General features: G+C 44.4%; 1 protein-coding gene across 3 annotated transcripts in view; it reads left to right on the forward strand.

Moving 5' to 3' along the window:
* The first annotated feature begins 4,995 nt into the window (after nt 1–4,995).
* The window catches only part of MRTFA (myocardin related transcription factor A), a 103,103-nt gene continuing 89,170 nt past the window's right edge, over nt 4,996–18,928 (forward strand). The window contains exon 1 of one of the 3 annotated variants that reach the window (XM_084748343.1): nt 4,996–5,061. Coding sequence is in view for 2 of the 3 variants with exons in the window: in XM_084748342.1 (XP_084604468.1) it covers nt 18,316–18,361 (46 nt within the window). In the remaining variant the exon portion in view is untranslated. Of the gene's footprint in view, nt 5,062–17,964; nt 18,362–18,928 lie in introns of those variants that run through there. The other 2 variants (XM_084748342.1, XM_084748344.1) reach the window with 2 other exon arrangements.

Below are 18,928 nucleotides of genomic sequence, written 5' to 3' on the forward strand. Positions count from 1 at the left end.
CAGCTTCATGAAAAAACTATGGTGCGTAGGATGGTTCTTTGTTGTGCTTTGGGACTAGTAATACATCAATGCCAAAGCTCAGAATCCCAGAAATACTGTTAAATTTCTGATCATTTTAAGCGATGAAAAGTAAGCATTTTGAAATATGATTTGATTATTTTTTTTATTTTTGGTTTTTGGAGACAGGGTTTCTCTGTGTAATCTTGGCTGTCCTGGACTCAATCTGTTGACCAGGCTGGCCTTGAACTCACAGTGATCCCCCTGCCTCTGCCTCCCGAGTGCTGGGATTAAAGGCGTGCGCCACCACCGCCCAGCGGATCTTACTCTTTTAAGCTCAGTGAGTAGTAAGAGTTGATCCTTGTGCTTGTTTGCTCCCCTCCTTCAGGAAAGTGCTAGAGGTAATGTTTTGTTGCCCAAGTTGACCTTGAACTCTTGTGGCTCAAGTGATCCTGTTGCCTCAGCCTCTTAAATTGTACTGTAGTCACACAACACTGTATCTAGCAGTCAAATAATTTATATTTATTTTTAAACTTGTATATGTGTGTGATATATGAGTGTGTATGTATGTGTGCATGTACATTGTTGTAGGGGTGGGTGTTAGAGATGACATGTAGAAGTCAGAAGACAAGTGGTGTGTGTGGGTGTGTGTGGGTGTTTTCCAGATGACTTTTTAAATTTTTTTACATATACATATATAATATCACACATATATATATATAATCGATTACCTATATAAGTGGTGTGTGTTAATCTCATTTGGTATTTTAGTCTTTATCACTCTGGAAGCTAGTGCAACAGGCCTGCTACACAGCTTCCTGTAGGGAGTGCAAGAAGTACAAAAACTTACACTATATACAGGTGTGCATCTGCACGCCCTGATGGGCTTTGCACCAGGATGTAAAAGAAAATGCTGCCATGCTTCCTGTCTTTGCAGTGGTCCAGATTGACTTGTGGAGAATGCCTGTATGGTAGGAAAGTTATGTGCTGAGGTGGGAAAAGCTCTTCCTGTAATCTCGCTTTACAGTAAAGAACTGAGTGACTGCTTTGAGTCTGTCAGCTGTCACCATGACTGGCTGCTGATTGCCATCCCTACAAATACCAAGACTTAAAATTTTAAGCTAGTGTGTAAAGTACTGAGTTTCATTATGACACTTAAACAAAATATGCCGTTATATTCCATCCTACTGCCATCCCTCAACCTTCTCCCCTAACTAAAAAATACTTGCTTTGAGGCTGGAGAGATGGACCGTTAGTTAAGAAGACTTGATGTTTTTCCAGAGGGCCTGGCTTCCACTCCCAGCACCCACATGGTATTCTTACAACTGTCTTAACTCCAGGCTCAAGGGATCCGAGCCCCTCTTCTGGACCTGAAAAGCATTTGTTATACACGTGGAGCGCATACATGCATACATACAAACCATCCATACACATAAAAATAAGTAAAAAATATTTTATGTGTATGAGTGTTTGCTTGCATGTATGCATGTGCACTCAAGAGCCAGTGTAGGTCAAAAGAGAGCATTGGATTCTGGAATTCTGGAACTTTACTTACAGACAGTTGTGAGCCTCCATGTTTGCTCTTGGAACTGTGGGAACTGAACTCAGATCCTCTGCAAGAACAGCAAGTGCTCTTAACTGCTGAGCCCTTCTAGTTTATCCATCCCCAAGGTTTTCTGAGCAGAGATTTTGGCCCAGACTGCGTCTTTATTATATGAAACAACAACAAAGCCACATCAAATTGATCTCTCTCTCCCCTTTCCTTATTTGAGAGTCTCACTGTGTAGCTTTGCCTGGCCAGGGCACTATGTAGACATGTAGACCAGGCTGGCCAAGAACTCAGGAGCTCCGCCTGATTCTGCTTCCTGAGTGCTGCAATTACAGGTGTATGCCACCACTGCTTAAACCCTTAGTTTTAATTATGTCATCTGCCATCCTCATTGCTCTTAGTTTTTACCCTTTCAGCCCATTTTGTACTTATGAGCCGGTAGAAAATACTTGTCAAAACAGAACAGCTGTCTGGTTTTATTGTGTAGCACTGTGCTTGGAGCTTGTCAGTCATCTTAGTGCTCAGGACCACGCTTACTGACTGCGCCTTCCTAGAGAGGTAGGGAGGAGGTCACTGGACTTCCACCTGAGATTCTGTCTGCTCCCTCCTGCACCCGCTGGCCAGTTGTATATAATTCTTCCCTAGCTGTGTGTGGCTCCCAGGCTTCCAGGGCTCTGTGAGGCTGCTGGAGAATGTAGGTGCTAGAGGGTTAACTGAAGGGGCAGGCTCCCGTGTGTGCTGCTGTTGAGAGCCCTCCATGCCAGGGTGAGGATTCCCAGGAGTGAGGCTGCTCTGCAGGCACCCTTGCTCACGTGAAGCATCAACTCCTCTCTTGAGCTCTGTAAGTCCAGTAAGCCTACTGGTCCCCCAAGTTAGATTTGGTGGAGCTGTAGTTGGGTTTCTGTGCCTTATGAGGAGGGCAGGATATCTGGTTTTGTCTCCTTACCCCCAAGAGAAAGAATCCCCACAATAGATACACTGTTGCTTGAGGGTAGGGTAGAATGTGATGTTTTTGGTTTTGGTTTTTTGTGTTTTTCGCCACAGGGTTTCTCTGTGTAGCCTTGGCTATCCTGGACTCACTTTGTAGACCAGAGATCCGCCTGCCCCTGCCACCCAAGTGCTGAGATTGAAGGCGTGTGACACCACCACCCAGCTGTGATGCACACTTTTAATCTGAGTTCGAGGCCAGGCTGGTCTACAGAGTGAGTCCAGGACAGCCAAGGCTATACAGAGAAACCCTGTCTCAAAAAGCAAACAAACAAAAAAAACCCAAAATAATAATATGAAATCTGAGGAAGAGGAGAATTAAAACTTTAATGTTATAAACAAACAAAAATGTCTGGTGTTTTAACATATTCCTATGCTTTTTCATATTTTTTAAATAATTTTAGAGTCAACGTTTCCACATTTAAAAAGCTTTATAAAATGATTTTTAATAGTGCACAGTATTCAGAGAATGCATGGGTTCTTAACTGAGATAAACCATCAAGTCTCAGTTGTTGGATATATAACTTGCTTTGTTGGGTTTTGTTTTATTTTGGGTTCTGTTTTGGTTTTGTCATTTTGTAGTACTGACTGAACCTACTGACTTGCACATGCTGGCTAAGTGTTCTGTCACTAAGCTATGTCCCTAACCAAGTCTTTGCGCTTATTTATTTATTAACTTATGTTTTTGAGATTTGTTGGAGATGGGGATAGGAGTTTTTACTATGTTGCTCAAGTTAGTCCTGAACTCCTGTGCTCAGTGGTCCTCCTGTCTCAGGCATGGACTGCTCTGCCAAGCTCTAAAAAAACGTTTTGTTGCAGTTGTTTTTAAAAAAGATTTATTTATGTATTATTATGCATACAGTGCTCTGCCTGCATGTACACCTTCGGGCCAGAAGAGGGCACCAGATCTCATTATAGATGGTTGTGAGCCACCATGTGGTTGCTGGGAATTGAACTCAGGACTTTTGAAAGAGCAGCAGTGCTCTTAACCTCTGAGCCATCTCTGCAGCCCTCTTTTTTGTTTTTTACTCTTTGTCATTTTTAAAGATTTTTTGTTTGTTTTTGTTTTTCGAGACAGGGTTTCTCTGTGTAGCCTTGGCTGTCTTAGACTAGCTTGGTAGACCAGGCTGGCCTTGAACTCACAGCAATCCCCCTGCCTCTGCCTCCCAAGTGCTGGGATTAAAGGTGTGCACTACCATGCCTGGCCTAAAGATCTTTTAATACTATAAGGAGCCTTTGTTTGTTTGTTTGTTTGTTTGCTTTTTTTGTTTTTCGAGACAGGGTTTCTCTGTGTAGCCTTTGCTGTCCTAGACTCATTTTGTAGACCAGGCTGGCCTTGAACTCCCAGCAGTCTGCCTGTCTCTGCCTTCCAAGTGCTGGGATTGCAGGCGTGCGCCACCAAGCCTCAGCTTGCTGGACTCTCTTAATAGACAGGCATCCTTTAGATCTGTGGGTAGACTCAGCACACTCAAGCCTCAGTCCAGTCTTTGTAGTTTTAGCCTTTGTTCAGAAAATAGTCTCAGCCTACCCACCATAGCGCCTCTAGCGTTCCCCAGGCATACAGAGATTCGCTGCTCTTCCTGTGGATCATAGGGACGTTCGCGGCGTTTGTGGGAACACTGTCAGCACCATGCTGGTTCTGGGTCTGTGACTGAATATCCACGCAGCGGTTGGCCAAGGCCAACACCCAGCACCAGACAGACACCTCTGTGCTTCTTTACAGAGAAGTTGTAATTCCCTGCTCTAGGTGTGATGGTGCATTGTGGGAATTCAGCGCCTGGTGGCCATTTAGTCCATGTTCTTTCTAAGGATACTTTTTTCTTAGTAGTTGGAAGGTAATACCTATTTCACAGCTATTTCTCCTTGATTAGCATTTCCGTATAACCCGTTATATGTATATGTGTGCATGTGCGTTGCTTTTATTTCACCTGTGTGTTATGCTTCTGAGTTAACTGAAGAAGCAAATTTCAAGTAGCAAATCTGAAATGTGCCCTCTGGGAGTTTAATAACCGCACTCACTTTACTTCACAGAAACCTTTAAACTGGTTGCAGAGGTGCATGCCTATAATCCAAACACTCAGGAGGCTGAGGCAGGAGCATCATGGATTTGACCTTGGCCTGAACTATATACAGAGATGGTGTGTTAAACTTTTGAGCACGCATGTTGATAGTATGCTAGTTCCATAGCCTAGAAGATATGTATTCCGTATATGCTCCAGGGGCAAATTCTTCATCTAAAGTTCGCGTTTTCTTCCTCCCCTTCTAGGTTGCCATCACGAAAGCCAAGGTGGATTTCTCCAGTGTGGTGTGCCTGCCCCCTTCCGTCATTGCTGTGAATGGGCTGGACGGAGGAGGGGCTGGCGAAAATGATGATGAACCGGTGCTCCTGTCCCTGTCTGCGGCCCCCAGCCCCCAGAGCGAAGCCGTTGCCAATGAGCTGCAGGAGTTGTCCCTGCAGCCCGAGCTGACCCTGGGCCTCCACCCGGGCAGGAACCCCAATTTGCCTCCACTCAGTGAGCGGAAGAATGGTGAGTCCTTAGAGAAACTGCTGTATTGCTTTGAACTGGAGTTTCCTTGTTTGTGATGTTACAGATCCATGCCTTAACCTCATGTCTGGTGAAAGCTTTTTGCCTTAGTATTTCTTATAAAATAGAGAAGTAGCTTATCTTAATTATTACATGTGTATTATTTTTGTATGTGTAATATTTATATAAAATAATACTTATTATATAAATAGTTTAATTATCTTACTTAGAAATAGCTTAGTTTAGGAATATAACATTTTCTGCCGTGGTTGCCGTGGCTACTCTAATCTGCCTGCTCTGTCTGCTGATTCTAGCCCATTCTGTACATTAGTTCATCAGTTCAGCAAATACTTGTTGAATGTCAACAAAATAGCAGCACCAGTTGAGGACCAAGTTCAGGCACATGAGCCTGCCCAGGCACATGTCACATCCAAACTGTAACACAACACAGCCCAGCTAGCTGGTAGTCAGCCTGAGTCACGTGAGGCAGGCTCAGGACACCTCCATTAGCCTACAGTTGGGCAGAGTGGCCCAGCACAAAGCTAGTAGATTCTGAAAGAGGCAGAGGCACAGGCTGCTTTTGTACCACCAAAAATCAAATTGCAAGTTGAACTACTATTAGATCAGGAGCTGTCTGTGTGTTCTTCTACAACCTGTGTTTATTGTTTAATATTTATTTCCCTTATGAGTTAGGAATGATATATATTTTGTGATCTAAACTTTTTTTGTTTTTGTTTTTGTTTTTGTTTTTTGAGACAGGGTTTCTCTGGGTAGCCCTGGCTGTCCTGGACTCACTTTGTAGACAAGGCTGGCCTCAAACTCACAGTGATCCACCTGCCTCTGCCTCCCAGGTGCTGGGATTAAAGGCGTGCGCCACCATGCCTGGCAGTTGTTATTGTTGTTGTTTTTGTGTGACTCACTGAACTTTAACATTTTAAATTTATTATAATTTATTCAGATTACATCCCGATTGTTATCCCTCGCTTGTATCTTTTTATTCCCACACCCCCTCCCTCCTTCCCACTTCCACCCTATTCCCCTCCCCTAGGCCTCTGACAGAGGGGACCTCCTATGACCACAGCCCATCCGGTCTCCTCTGGATAGCCTGTTTCCCCTTCTTCTGTCTTCTCATCACTGGTGCTCTCCACTAAGGGGAAATGATCAAATTGGGGGCACCAGAGCTCATAAGTGTCTATGATTTCTTTTCTTTTTTTCTTTTTTTTTTTTTTTGTTTTTGTTTTTGTTTTTGTTTTGTTTTGTTTTGTTTTGTTTTGTTTTTTGAGACAGTGTTTCTCTGTGTAGAGTTGGCTGTCCTGGACCACCTGCCTCTCTATGAGTGCTAGGATTAAAGGCATGTGCCACCACCACCCGGTGTCTGTGATTTCTAAAACAAAATAATAGCAACAAAAGAGACACTTTTTCTCCCTCCACCAAAAAAAAAACAAAAAAACAAAAAAAAACATTAAAATACATAATAGAATTTTATGGCGAAACCTGTTTGTTTTTCTCTTAGTGTCTACCACTGCCTTTTTAAAGATTTCTCTGTGTGTTGCCTTCATGAATGGATGTGCCCTGCGCATGTCTGGTGCCTGCACAGGCCAGAAGAGGCCTGTCAGATCCTGTGGAGCTGGAGTTGTAGATGGTTGTGAGGAGGCACCATTTCAGTGCTGGGAACTGAACCTGGGTCCTCTGCAAGAGCAGCGCCGTGGTTTATAAGAGTGGTCCCATAGGCTCACGTGCTCGAATGTTTAATCATCAGGGAATGACACTACTTGAGAAGGGTTAGAAAGTGTGGCTTTATTGGAGGAAGTGTGTCGTTGAGGGTGGGCTTTGAGGTTTCCAGAGCCCAAGCCGGGCCCAGTGTCTGTCTCTTCCTGCTGCTGGCAGATCTGGATGCCTCCCTTCTCCAGCACCATGTCTGCCTACCTGCCTGCCCCAATGCTTCCCACCATGACGATACTGGACTAAATCTCCGAAGCTATGAGGAAGCCCCCATTAGATATGTTCCTCTCTAAGAGTTGCCTTGGTCCTGATGTCTCTTCACAGTAACAGAACAGTACCTAAGGCAAGTAGCAAGTGTGCTCAACCACTGAGCCATCTCTTTAGCCGTTGACTTTTTTGGAGGGTGGGTCTCACTGTATGAGCTGGGCTGGCTTTACTGGTCCTCCACCCTTAGCCTCTTAAATGCCGTGATTACAAGTGTGTGCTGCCTTGCCAAGCTCGACCACCAACATCACATATATATTTGTTTGTCCATCTCTTTTATCACTCCATTTTTATGTGTCTCTCGTACTTCAAATCAAAGTTTCAGATATTGGTATGCTGCCTGTTGCTGAAATGTAGCCTCCAGTGTCTTCTGTACTGAGTTGTCACAGAGTAAGCACACCTGTTTGTAACTAGCATTTTCAAATGAAGAAGTGATAAAAAATATTACCAGGAAACAGCCCTTGTGCCTTTTCCTAACCAGTGCTCTCTCTTTCCTGCTTAAAAGAAATTATTAGCCTTCTTTCTGATGTCATCAGCTAGTTTCACTTTGCTCTGTTTAATTTCTTGTTTATTGATTTGGAGATGGTGGTGTCGCCATGTTACCCAGGCTGCCTAAAGCTCAGCCCTCAAGCAGTCTTCTGCCTCAGTGTCCTGAGTGCCTGTGCCTATGAGCCTGACCTGTTGTGCTGGGCATTTTACTCACTTTTATACTCACCCAGAAACAGAAGCATCCTGCATGTCCTCTCTTGGTGGCTTCTTTGTTATGTCTTTGAAATTCATCTTTGTTGTTTGAGGCTACAGTTTCTCTAAATAGTTGGCAAACATTTGGATTGTTTTAATTTAGGGCCGCTTGAATCATGCCTCTGTAAAACTCAGTTCTTTTGGTGTGTATGTTGGTATTTAGGGTTAAATGTATAATTTATAAGAAAATGGGAGAATTAATATTTAAAGATGTATGTGTCTTGGGCCAGTGCCATAGCTCAGTGGGTAAAGACAGCAGCTGCCACGCCCGAGAACCTGAGTTCAGTTCCCGGGGCCCACACGGTGGGAGGAGAGAGGGCCAGTTTCCACAAGTTGTTCTCTGGTCATCATGTGCATGCGTGTATAAACACACCAAACAAACAAGTGTCATAACACAATTTTTATGTGAGATATATCTATGGCTTTTCTGTCCATTAATTAGTTTAATCTCTGATCATATGTATTTTTCTGTACTATCTTAGCCCGTTTGACAAGCTTCTCCAGAAAGATCATGTAAATAGTTAGATATACTGTTGGTTATGATTTTTGGTTGATGTTATAAGTGTCTTTGTGTGTGTGTGAACTATTTTGTTTAAAGCTGGAACATAGAAACGCTAAAAATTTTCAAAACCCCTGTGACATTTTTACACACACGTGCACACTGGCATGTAGTTTCTTCTGCTCATCTTGCTACATCTGTTTGTCTTTCAGGATTCCCTTCAGACGTTAATGGGGATTCTTTCCTAAGCCACACTTAAGAGAGGTGTCTCTCTTCTGCTTTACTCTCTTGCCCTTCATCATCATACGTTTTCACCCTCTGTTGTAACTGCAGCTCTCCAATGTGAGGGAGCCTTTGAAAGGTGATGTCAGTTCTTATACCACCCCCCCAATCCTGCAGTGCCTTCCCAAGAGGCCTGTAGTGAATTACATTTCTATGCTGTGGTCTGTAGCTCTCCTACTTCATTTCTTGCCACTGTGGCCCAGCCACATGGCGTTCTTGCTGTTTACCTCCTCCTCCTCCTCCTCCTCCTCCTCCTCCTCCTCCTCCTCCTCCTCCTCCTCCCCTCCCACAGCCTCCCTCACCCACCCCTCCTCTCTCTTTACATGGTTGGAGTGCTGGATGTCAGACTCAGGCCTCCTGCACGCCTGGCAAGTGCTGCGCCACGGACACTTCCCACCCTTGCTCACTTGTCTTGTTCTTGAACACACTTGAGCCTGTGCTGTCCCACATGAAAACCTTGCTGCACAAAGACTCCTCAGGGAGCCCCCCCCCCCCCCCCCGTTTTCTCTTGAGTAGCACCTCCCATTTCACTCCTGCCGTTTCTTTTATCATCTGTCATTAGTGTGTGTGTTTACTATTTGTATCCTCACTTTTTACTATTTGTACATTTTATAATTTTACTATTTGTACATTTTTTGCTCACTGGTACATAGCTGACTGTTGGCTCACAGTGGATATCCAAGTATTTATTGGGTGGATAAGTGAATGGTTTCTTCTTCCTAGTGGGCAGCAATTATTTTTTGTTGGTTTTGTTTTGTTTTGTTTTGTTTTTCTGTTTGTTTGTTTTAAGGTGGGGCTCACTATGTATCCCTGGCAGGCCTGGAACTCCCTATGTAGACCAGGCTGGCCTTGAACTCACAGAGCTCCACATGCCTCTGCCTCCCCGAGTGCTGGGATTAAAGGTGTGCACCACTGCGCCTGGCTCTTTTTCTCATTTCTAGTCCCCTGTTCCCCAGATGAAGAGACATCATCTTACTTATTTGATCAGGGGAGGGGGGATTTATCTAGAAGGGAAAGATAGAAGAGAGAACAGAAAAGGCACTAGTGAGATGGATGGGTGGGGTGGGTGAGTGCTTGCTGTGCAGTCAGAGACCAGATATAAGATCCTGGCACCCATATAGTGAGCCTGACACATCCTGTGACCAGCTCTGAGAGCTCTAACACCCTCTTCTGGCCTTCATGTGTCTTCGAACAGTAACGAAACAAATATTTAATACAGTTCCATACTCTCTCTCTCTCTCTCTCTCTCACACACACACACACACACACACACACACACACACACACACACACACACACACACCCTGTGGTGCTGGCTCTGTCTTGGTGGGGAGTAAGGACCATGTTCCTCTGAGGAAGGAGTGGGGGAAGAATGACAGATGGCAGACAGTAACCCCTGTGCCTGGGTTGTACATGGAGGAAGTTAGTGCTGATGTAGCGGCAGTGAGGTCTCCTCAGTGGGGCAGCAGGCTGCTGGAGGTGTTGGGCTGAGGTATAGGGGCAGGCGGGGTGTGCTCAGCTTGTCTAACTCCCAAGAGTCACTGTTCGTCGCTGTCTCCTCACATCCTAGAGCTTCCACTACTGCGCTTTCACCTAAAACTGCCCTTCAAGTCTATCAGTGCTGTTTCAGCCCTATCTCCACAGAGTTTGACACGGCCAGCCATTCCTGCAGACATTTTAAAGCCTTTCTCAGTTGACATTACTCTTGGCTTTTTTACCCCGGCTGTCTGTCCACTGCCTTTTCTGCCCAGGCCTTTCACTCTGTCCGTCTGTCCGTCTATTGTGTTCCTCTGGGCATTAGTCCTGAATAAGCTGGGTGTGCTGGTGAGCAGACGCTCCTAGGTTTTACACATTTGAAAGGAGGTCATGGTAGCCGCAGAAATGGAAACTCCCTGAAGAGGCTGTGATGCAAGTCAGTGTGGCATTCTAGAGCAGAGGAAGCCCTCGGCTTTGAACTGCGCACGGCTGTCCTGTGTATGGAGAAGTGAAAAGGCTGACTGCTCAGAGCCGTTCCCTTCAAATCTCTTATGTGGAAAAGCCAGGGCTTAGTCGGAGTCCTGAAGGGCAGTTGGTAGTCAAACTCTTGACACCTGTTTACTGAAGAGTTGGTGCCCTCAGGACAGTGGTCCTCAGCTTCTGGATTCTGTGACCTAACACAGTTCTTCATGATGTGGTGACCCCAACTATGAAATTATTTCGTTGCTACTTCATACCTGTACTTTTGCTACAGTTATGAATTGTAAACATCTGACAGGCAGGATATCTGATATGTGACCCCCAAAGCTGCTGCCTTAGGAGCTGCTTTTCCTTAACCCAGACCTTGGTGGCCTAAACCGGGGAAAGTTGGTAAGAAAAGTCCAAGGTGTATGTTTTCATAGCTCCCCTTTATCTTCTTTGAAGCTGAGCATCTAGGCCTGTGGACTGTGTTTTTCCTGAGCTTGGAGAGGCCTGGAAAGCCGCCTCTCTGATGCTCAACCCTCTGACCCCAGCTCAAGGAGCTTTGGCACCCAGTGAATGAATTATGTCTTTTTTTGCTAACTTTGTTCCTTTCTAAACAATATATGTTGGTTAGTTGAAATGTATATGACTGAAATGATTTTTTACTCCTCTTTTGCTCATCATAGCTGGTATTCCATCATCTTGGTGATTTACCCATTTTTGTTGCTGTGTATAACATGCTTCCATGCACAGCAGAAAATAATCTGTCTGTCTCTCTTACACACACACACCTTGTTAATCAATTCTATAAGGTAGGTGTAGTCACACATGCCTCTAACCTCAGCTCTCAGAGGCAGAGGCAGGGGATTTGAGGTCATCCTGCTCTACAGAACCAGTTCCAGGGCAGTCAAAGCTCCACAGAGGAATGCTGTCTTGTAGATAGGTAGATAGATATTTGTATTGTTCCTAGCTTCAGACTTGATGTCTTTATGTATGTGTATGTGTGCAAGCGTGCCTCATAATATATGGACAGTTTGTATGTTTCACTATTTGAATTATGCTAAGTGGAATAAACCATGTTGCATGGGAGAAGCAACTCCTACCGTGTTCTTTCCAAAAGTGAGTTTCCTATCTGTCCTTGTTTTTTTTTTCCTTATGAGTTTTGATATTGCTGTAGGGATTTGGCTGAAGTTACGTTAACCTTGTAAACTAGAAGCATTGATATTTTTAGCTTTTGTCCTATGACCATATTCTCTGGTATGTCAGAGATCCTATGTGACGGCCTATAATTAACTATTTTTTTACATGTGTTTTGTTCCTTTTTACTTTACCCTATTTATTTTTGTGGTACTGAGAATTGAACCTGGGCCCTGTATGCTAGCTATAGTCTTAGCCCTCCATTTCCCTTTAATTGTTTCCTATATTTAAATACTGTTGTAAATGTTACCTTTTCCTTGAGTTCCCTTTTTCTAGCTGATCCCAGGTATTTTCCTGAAAGAGTTTGTATGGTGTGCTCACTGGGGTGCTGGCGGGATAGGGAGAGCTGTACGAAGGGAAGTACACAGGAGAGAACCGGCATGAAAAGGCTGCATTTATTCCCTTCAAAGTAGCTTTTCTTTCTCCTTGTGTCTGAGTTAGGAAGTCCTCATTTCTGGTTTGCATGTTTTCACAGCCAGGGGAGAAAGGACCAATCTTGTATGTTCTCCTGTACGGGGACGCCTGTGCACTCACACCACCGCACAGGAGGTGCTAATTGATCACTGAGAGGAGAAACTCTTGAGTGGGCAGGTTCAGATCCAAATTATAATATTTTCTTGGGTAAAGAAAAGAGAGTTTTAACTATGTTCCTCAGGGAGCTTCAAGGCTTTTCCAGATTTAGTCTCACTTAAAAATGTCCAAATCTTAAGATTCATTAAATGACTATTTATAAAGTGACTTAGAGACTTTCTTAAACCTTCATCCCAGTCTTAAAGATAATAAGTTTTCCATCTTGCTCATTGAATGTTGAGCCAGGCTCCTAGTGAACAGATACCAGATAGAACCCCTACTCCAAAAAAACCAAAAACAAACACACACACACACAAAAAACCCCAAACAAACAAGAGGAACAAAAATCCCAGCTCCTCTTAGGTCCACCCGACACCCCAGAAAGACCTGCTGTTGGCACGGGTGTGTGTCTTCAGTGCTGCATTAGCACCCTGGCTTTATGTACCTGTGTCCTGCTTCCGTTTAGCCTTGTAATTTTTTATAAGCTGTTGAATATTTTTTAACTCTCCCCAGTTGGTGCTTTTTCTAGAAATACTAACTTAAAGTGTTTTACTGTCTTAATGTTGAAATTTTTATTCCTGGAGTCCTTTCAACCGAGTTCTCAGTATTAGAGAATAATCAACAAGACAAATGAGGGTCTCATTGTCTTAACTTACAGTTGACTTGAAGAGAGAAATATTTAAACAGAAGTTATATAAGCCAGTTCTTTTACAAACTTTGGTACTTCCTTCAAAAGGAAAAGCACAAGACGTTAGGTTAACAGATTAAATTCCTGGCAAGGGGCATCTGCACATGTGTGGTATACTCTCACACAGACACATACACATTTAAAATAAAGTTAGCAACTATAAACAAATAAAATAAAGCAGAAAAACATTAACAACAACAAAAGAGTCAGTTGGTAACAAGGGCTATTTAGGCAAGAGTGGACAGGAGCATCACAGTTAGGAATTCCCTCAGGGGCTGGTGAACATGCTGCCTCAGATGATCCCCAGGACCAGCGAAGTCCTACAGGTTAGCCTCTGATGTCATTTAAACAAGAGAACACCCACTGCAAGGGACTCATGTTTGAGGCCTAAGCAGGATTCCTACAAATCTGAGTCCAGCCTGGGCTACAGAGTTAACACCTTGCCTATGGATGGATGGATGGATGGATGGATGAATGAAAAGTTACTGCTGTATGGGGAGTGGATGAAGTCCTGAATTAATGTGTGTGTTGACGTGGGCATGTCCAGTGCCTAGATCCATGGGAACAGCCAAGCCTCCCTCTCGTCCAAGTACAAGTGTTTGTGAACAACTGACTGGTGTATGCAGAAACTACCCAAGTTTCCTCATCCCAGATGCCTGAGCCCTGAGACTGCTCCCTGTGGAGATCTCCTACTGAGTTTAGCTAACCTGCCTGCCTCCTTGTTCAGCTGCGTATAATACACTTGTCTTCTTGCTCAGCAACATAAATGTGCTGAGTTTCTGAGCTGCTGCTGGACTGTTAGGGTGCATGGCCTAGCCAGCCCCATATTTTCTGTCCATGTGTCTGTCCTTTCTTCCTCGTCACTCCAGTCAGATGGACCCCAGAGTTGTGCAGGCCATGACATATTTTTACCCCGAGCTTTAACTTAACTTGGATTGGGCTCTGTATCTACCGCTCAGTAACTGGAACTCAGGAGGTGTAGAACAGTCTGTTTATTAGTGCTGTGGGGAAACAGCAAAACCCAAGATGTGGGAAGAAGGAGCCTGCATTCTTCAACAAATAAAGTGCAAGATTAAAGAAATGTATGAGACACGTCGATGAGATAAAATGTGTTGTCACCTGCAAACTCTAATTTGAATAAATCAACTCTAGAAATGTATGAGATAGTTGGGAAAATTTAAACAGATAGTTTATCATATTAAGGGATTAAAAATATTTTGGATAGTTTTGTGTTTTCAGTATTTAGAAAATTAGATGCCTTGGATTTGCTCTGGGACGACATGTTGGTGGTAGGTGCTCGCTCTGTGGGGGTGGGAGCACAGCAGGTCAGGTGGAGCAAGCTTGGCCACAAGGGTGTGCGGTGCAGGGTAAGTGGTGGGGACATGAGCAGCTTAATACCCGAGTCTTTCCTGTCTTTGTATGAGCTTCAGCCTTTCTGTAAGAGAACTGTTTGCACACTTAGGGCAATATTAAAAGGCCTGGAATGAAGCACTGGTTGAAGGGATAGAATAAAAAAGAATGGGCTTGAGGCCTCTATTATGACGTGATCAGTTACAGTTTGCACTTAGTAACTCACTGGTGGCTCAGGGCTGGAAGGAGTGTAAGTTTATGGTTTGGGATCTGTGGAAGGGAAAAGGGGAAAGGCATGCCTCGACGGCGAGGTGCAGGGTGGTGAGCCTGGGAGTTTTGCTTTTGGACATATGTGCTTAATTAAGATAGCTTGGTAGAGAGGCATACTTAAGTTGCAGGCTTACGGGTGATGTCAGAGTTAGATACGGGGTGAGATTTAGGAGGGACTTAAAGCCTTCAAGAAGAGTGAGATTACCCGGGAGTCAGTAAAAGAAAGGAAGGGTGTCCCAGAGAAGGAGGGGCCGTGTAGAGCTCAGAGAGGGGTGGTTATAGCGTGGGAGAGTCATGTGTCTGGGGAAAGTGGAACTGTGGGGAGTATGGGAGCTCTGACCTCTCCAGGACTCCCCCAGTGAAGCTGGCGGGGCACTCTTCTTCCCTTCCCCTCTTCCCTTTCTCTCTCTCCTCTTTTCTTGCGTGAAGTCACAGTCTCACTGTGTAACCCAAGGTTGCCTTTGGCCTTTCAGTCTTTCTGCCTTGTCTCCTGAGTGTTAGGTCCTGAGTCTGTACCACTGCTCTGGCTGGGTTTCAGGTTTTGGAGACTAAAGAAAGGCCTTTGGGTTTTTGGCATCTGATGGAGAAGAGGGTGGGGTAGAGGAAACCTATTTGCAATATGCTAAATTGTTTTATTTAACATTGTTTAAATATTTTATGTAATTACCAAAATGTGTTAAGCATTTAAGGACTATACTGATAGGCGAGGCCGTGCACGCCCTGTGATCCCAGCATTGGGGGAGGAGGAGGCAGGTGGATCTCTGTGAGTTTGAGACCAGCCTGGTCTACAAAGCGAGTCCAGGACAACCAGGGCTACACAGAGAAACCCTGTCTCTTGAAAAACCAAATCAAACAAAGAAAGAACAACACTGATATCTGTAGTATCTGCCCCTTCAGTGAGTCCATAGCGTGGAGATCATGTTAAATTTGCATCGATAAGCTAGAGGATTATGATTAGAAGCAAAGCTTTTGTTTTATTTCGTATTTGATTATTCTTCATTCCCTTGGTGCTCTTAGCCCAAAGTAGAAACTGTGAGCTTCAGGTATGTGTTCTTTTATCAGTGTCTCTTTTAGTTCCATTTCTAAGAAACAGAAATCGTGGAACTGAAGCTTTCAGTACTTTGAATCTGCTGCTTTGGAACTGGGGAGCCTATCCTAAAGTCTGTTTGCACAGTGATGGTGGATGAGTGGGTGCTTGTGTTGGGGTTCTCTAAAGGAACAGAGCTGAGTGAGTGAGTGAGTGAGTGAGTGAGTGAGTGAATCTTACCTACCTACCGACCTACCTACCTACCTACCTATAGGGGAGTTATTAGAATAGCACACTTACAGGCTGTGGTCCAGCTAGTCCAACACATGGAAGATTTAAGAATTCAGTAGTTGTTCAGTCCAGGAGGCTGGAGGCTGGGTGTTTCAGCTGGTGAAGAGGAAGCCTCTAGTGCCAGTGAAGGAAGGGAGTTGCTAGCAAGAGTGAGAGCAAGCAGGCACAGGGGAGCAAGCTTCCTCCTTCCTTGTCCTTTCCACGGACTGCCGGCAGAAGGCGCGGCACAGATTAAAGGTGGATCTTCCCGCCTCATGGATCCAGATTAGCAGTGGGTCTTCCCACTTGAAATGATTTAGTTAATAAGAAACCTGTCACAGGTGTGCCCAGCCCTTTGGGTTGTAGTTCACTCCAGATGTGCTCAAGTTGACAACTGAGAATAGCCATTACAATGTTCTCTGACAGAAAAACAAAATTTGACCATTAGGCAAACATCTTACTTTCTGGGATTTTAAACAAATTACATTTCAGATTTCTGTTTTTAAAAACAGCTTTCCTTTATTGTGCTCCTTTTGTCCCAAGTTCCTGTGAGTAGGATTTGCTGCAAAAGGAAAACAGAGCGAAATCAGCCATAGCCTACTGTCGTCCCCCCACCCATTGTCCACCACTACATAGCTGTCAGTGTCTCCTGTGGGCTGAACACTGACACGTGTGGCCTGTAAGCACTTCCTGTGGCAGAGAGGCGCATGACCAGGAGGGAGGCAGTCCGTGCCCTTCAGTTTTATTCAGGATCTCATAATTTGTAATTTTCCCTTCTCAATGCAGAACTGTGAGTGAGAACTTGCTTCATATGAAAGAAACAAAACAAACAAAACCCCTCATATAGCATACTGTACAGCTCTAGGGAGTCGAAGGGATGACTCAGCCTTTTAGGGGTGCTTTTCCCGAAGTTGCTAACCTCTGGCCAGTCTCTCAGGCAGTCCTGGTTGAAATTCACTCATTTTTCATATGACAGTTGGAGCCTGGGTGCCAGAAGGGGCCGTGAGAATGCTGCTGCCTCCCAGAGCAGCATGCGCCCACACTGGCTGCCACTCTGCTGCCTGTTGAGTCATTCCCGCAGCTCTATATAGAGTTTGGCTTTAAACATGATGTTCTTGGGGTGAGAAAGAAAGGGAGTTTTTCTCTTCCACAGAACCTCCCTCCACCAGATCCGCATTGCCTTTTCTTTTGTGCCTTGCCCGCTTTGTGAAACTGCTCTTCTAAAAGGTCTCCCAGAGCTTTCATTTCTCATTTGTTTGACTTTGTAAGCATTAAGACTTTCACTGGGCTGAGACTGTCCCATAGCCAGAAAGAGTCAGAAACAGCTTTCTAGTTTTCTGGCATTTATTAAAAGTCCATCAAACTGCCCAGCAGCATCTCAGTATCATTTTATTATCAATATCAGTTATTAAAAAAAAAACACTGCAAAAGGAATAAATGACCTTTATTGGGGCAGATGAAATAATTCCTATCTGTAATTCAGAAGGGTCTTTGGTTTTGTTGTCTTTTTCTCTCCAGAGAAAGCAAAGTGCCCCTGTCCAGTCTTATTCAGAAGCGCTGTTGTGCATAGCAGAGAAAGGCTAAGGTTATCAGGGCAGGGACTCTTCCCATGTGTGCCATATATCCAGCATGATCTTAGAACAGTTTCGAAAGGTCGCCTGGCATCCTATCTCTCCACAGCTACTATGTCCCCCCAATGGGCAGCGAGGGGCTCTTCAGGAGGACTGGCAGATTTGAGAGACACATTACCGCCCTGGAGTGTGTTCTATGGTTTTGGAAACATGTTTTAATTGGGCAGGGGGTGAGGAAACAGTTGAACTGTAGTTAAATAGTCAGCTTTCTTAGCTGTTGCCTGTAAGTACCACGTGTGAAAGGCTGTTGGGATTCTCAGCAGAGTTCCGTGGCAGATGTATTTGTGTGTGTGTGTGTGTGTGTGTGTGTGTGTGTGTGTGTGTGTGTGTGTGTGTGTGTGTATGTGTGTGTGTGTGTCTGATCCCTGAATGTTTCTTTCTTGAGATTGAGTTTTGATTGTGTTTGCTTTGTTGTTCTAAACTGCATTAGCCCCAGAGTTCCTTCTACTAGGGTTTTGAATAAAACCCGTCTTCTCATTTTTAAAAGAGAGAGGAAAGCAGTTAGATCAGTCTTCGGAAGTCTTTCTGTGCTTCTCCCCTCCCCCTAGAGAGGACCGGAGGGGAGGAGCCACTGCTCTAACCGCGAACTTCAGGTCTTCTCTGGAGCGCTGAGCTTCCTGTCTGCAGTCACTCAACTCTGGGCCATTTTGACTTGCCTGAAGGGTGGAGAGTTGGTGTTTTCCCAGAGGAGGGGAGCGAGGTCGTCTGTTCTCCTCTACACAGGCATGAGACTGGATTTGTAAAGCTTGCTGTGCCTTTTCTGGGCTTTATTTTTGTGTTTGTGGGCTGTTTCCGTGAAGACTCCGTCATGACTCTGCTCGAGCCTGAGATGCTAATGATGGCTGTGCAGTCAGGTAATTCCCTTATTTCCTGCAAAGCTCATTTGCCACAGGCGTCTTTAAAATGGTCGAGTACATTTGTGCTAGCACTAGGCTGAGACGGGAAGCTGAAACACAAAGCATCCAGTAAATATTTCATTTTCGGGTTTTTACTGTTTTAATTTTTTCTTTAATTGCATTTTCTAGTTATTCAAATATAGCTTTGGATTAGATGCTAAGTGATATGAGGAGCACTCAGCAAGGGGACCCATTTGTCTATCTTTACCCGTTTTATCACTGTCGTTGGCACTGCTTTTAAAGAAGGATAATTTAGTTGCTTTTGCTGTTTTTTCAGTATGTCTTTAATCGCAAACTTACTCTTTTTTTTTTAAACCTACTCTTTTTATGCCACCGCGAAAGTGTCTTTTATGATTTCCTCCGCTGTTCTTTCTCTTCTGTGTCACAACCTTTCCATCTCATCTTTACACTGTCTGTGGGAATGCTCTTGATAAAGCACAGGGTTGGGGTTAAGTTTTAGAGATAGGGAAGCAGTTAACAGCAAGAATGCAGGATTTTTGAAATTCTATCTCTAAAAATAGTTTT

This window comes from Acomys minous, assembly GCF_964271855.1.
Source record: "Acomys minous genome assembly, chromosome: 12".
NCBI lineage: Eukaryota > Metazoa > Chordata > Mammalia > Rodentia > Muridae > Acomys > Acomys minous.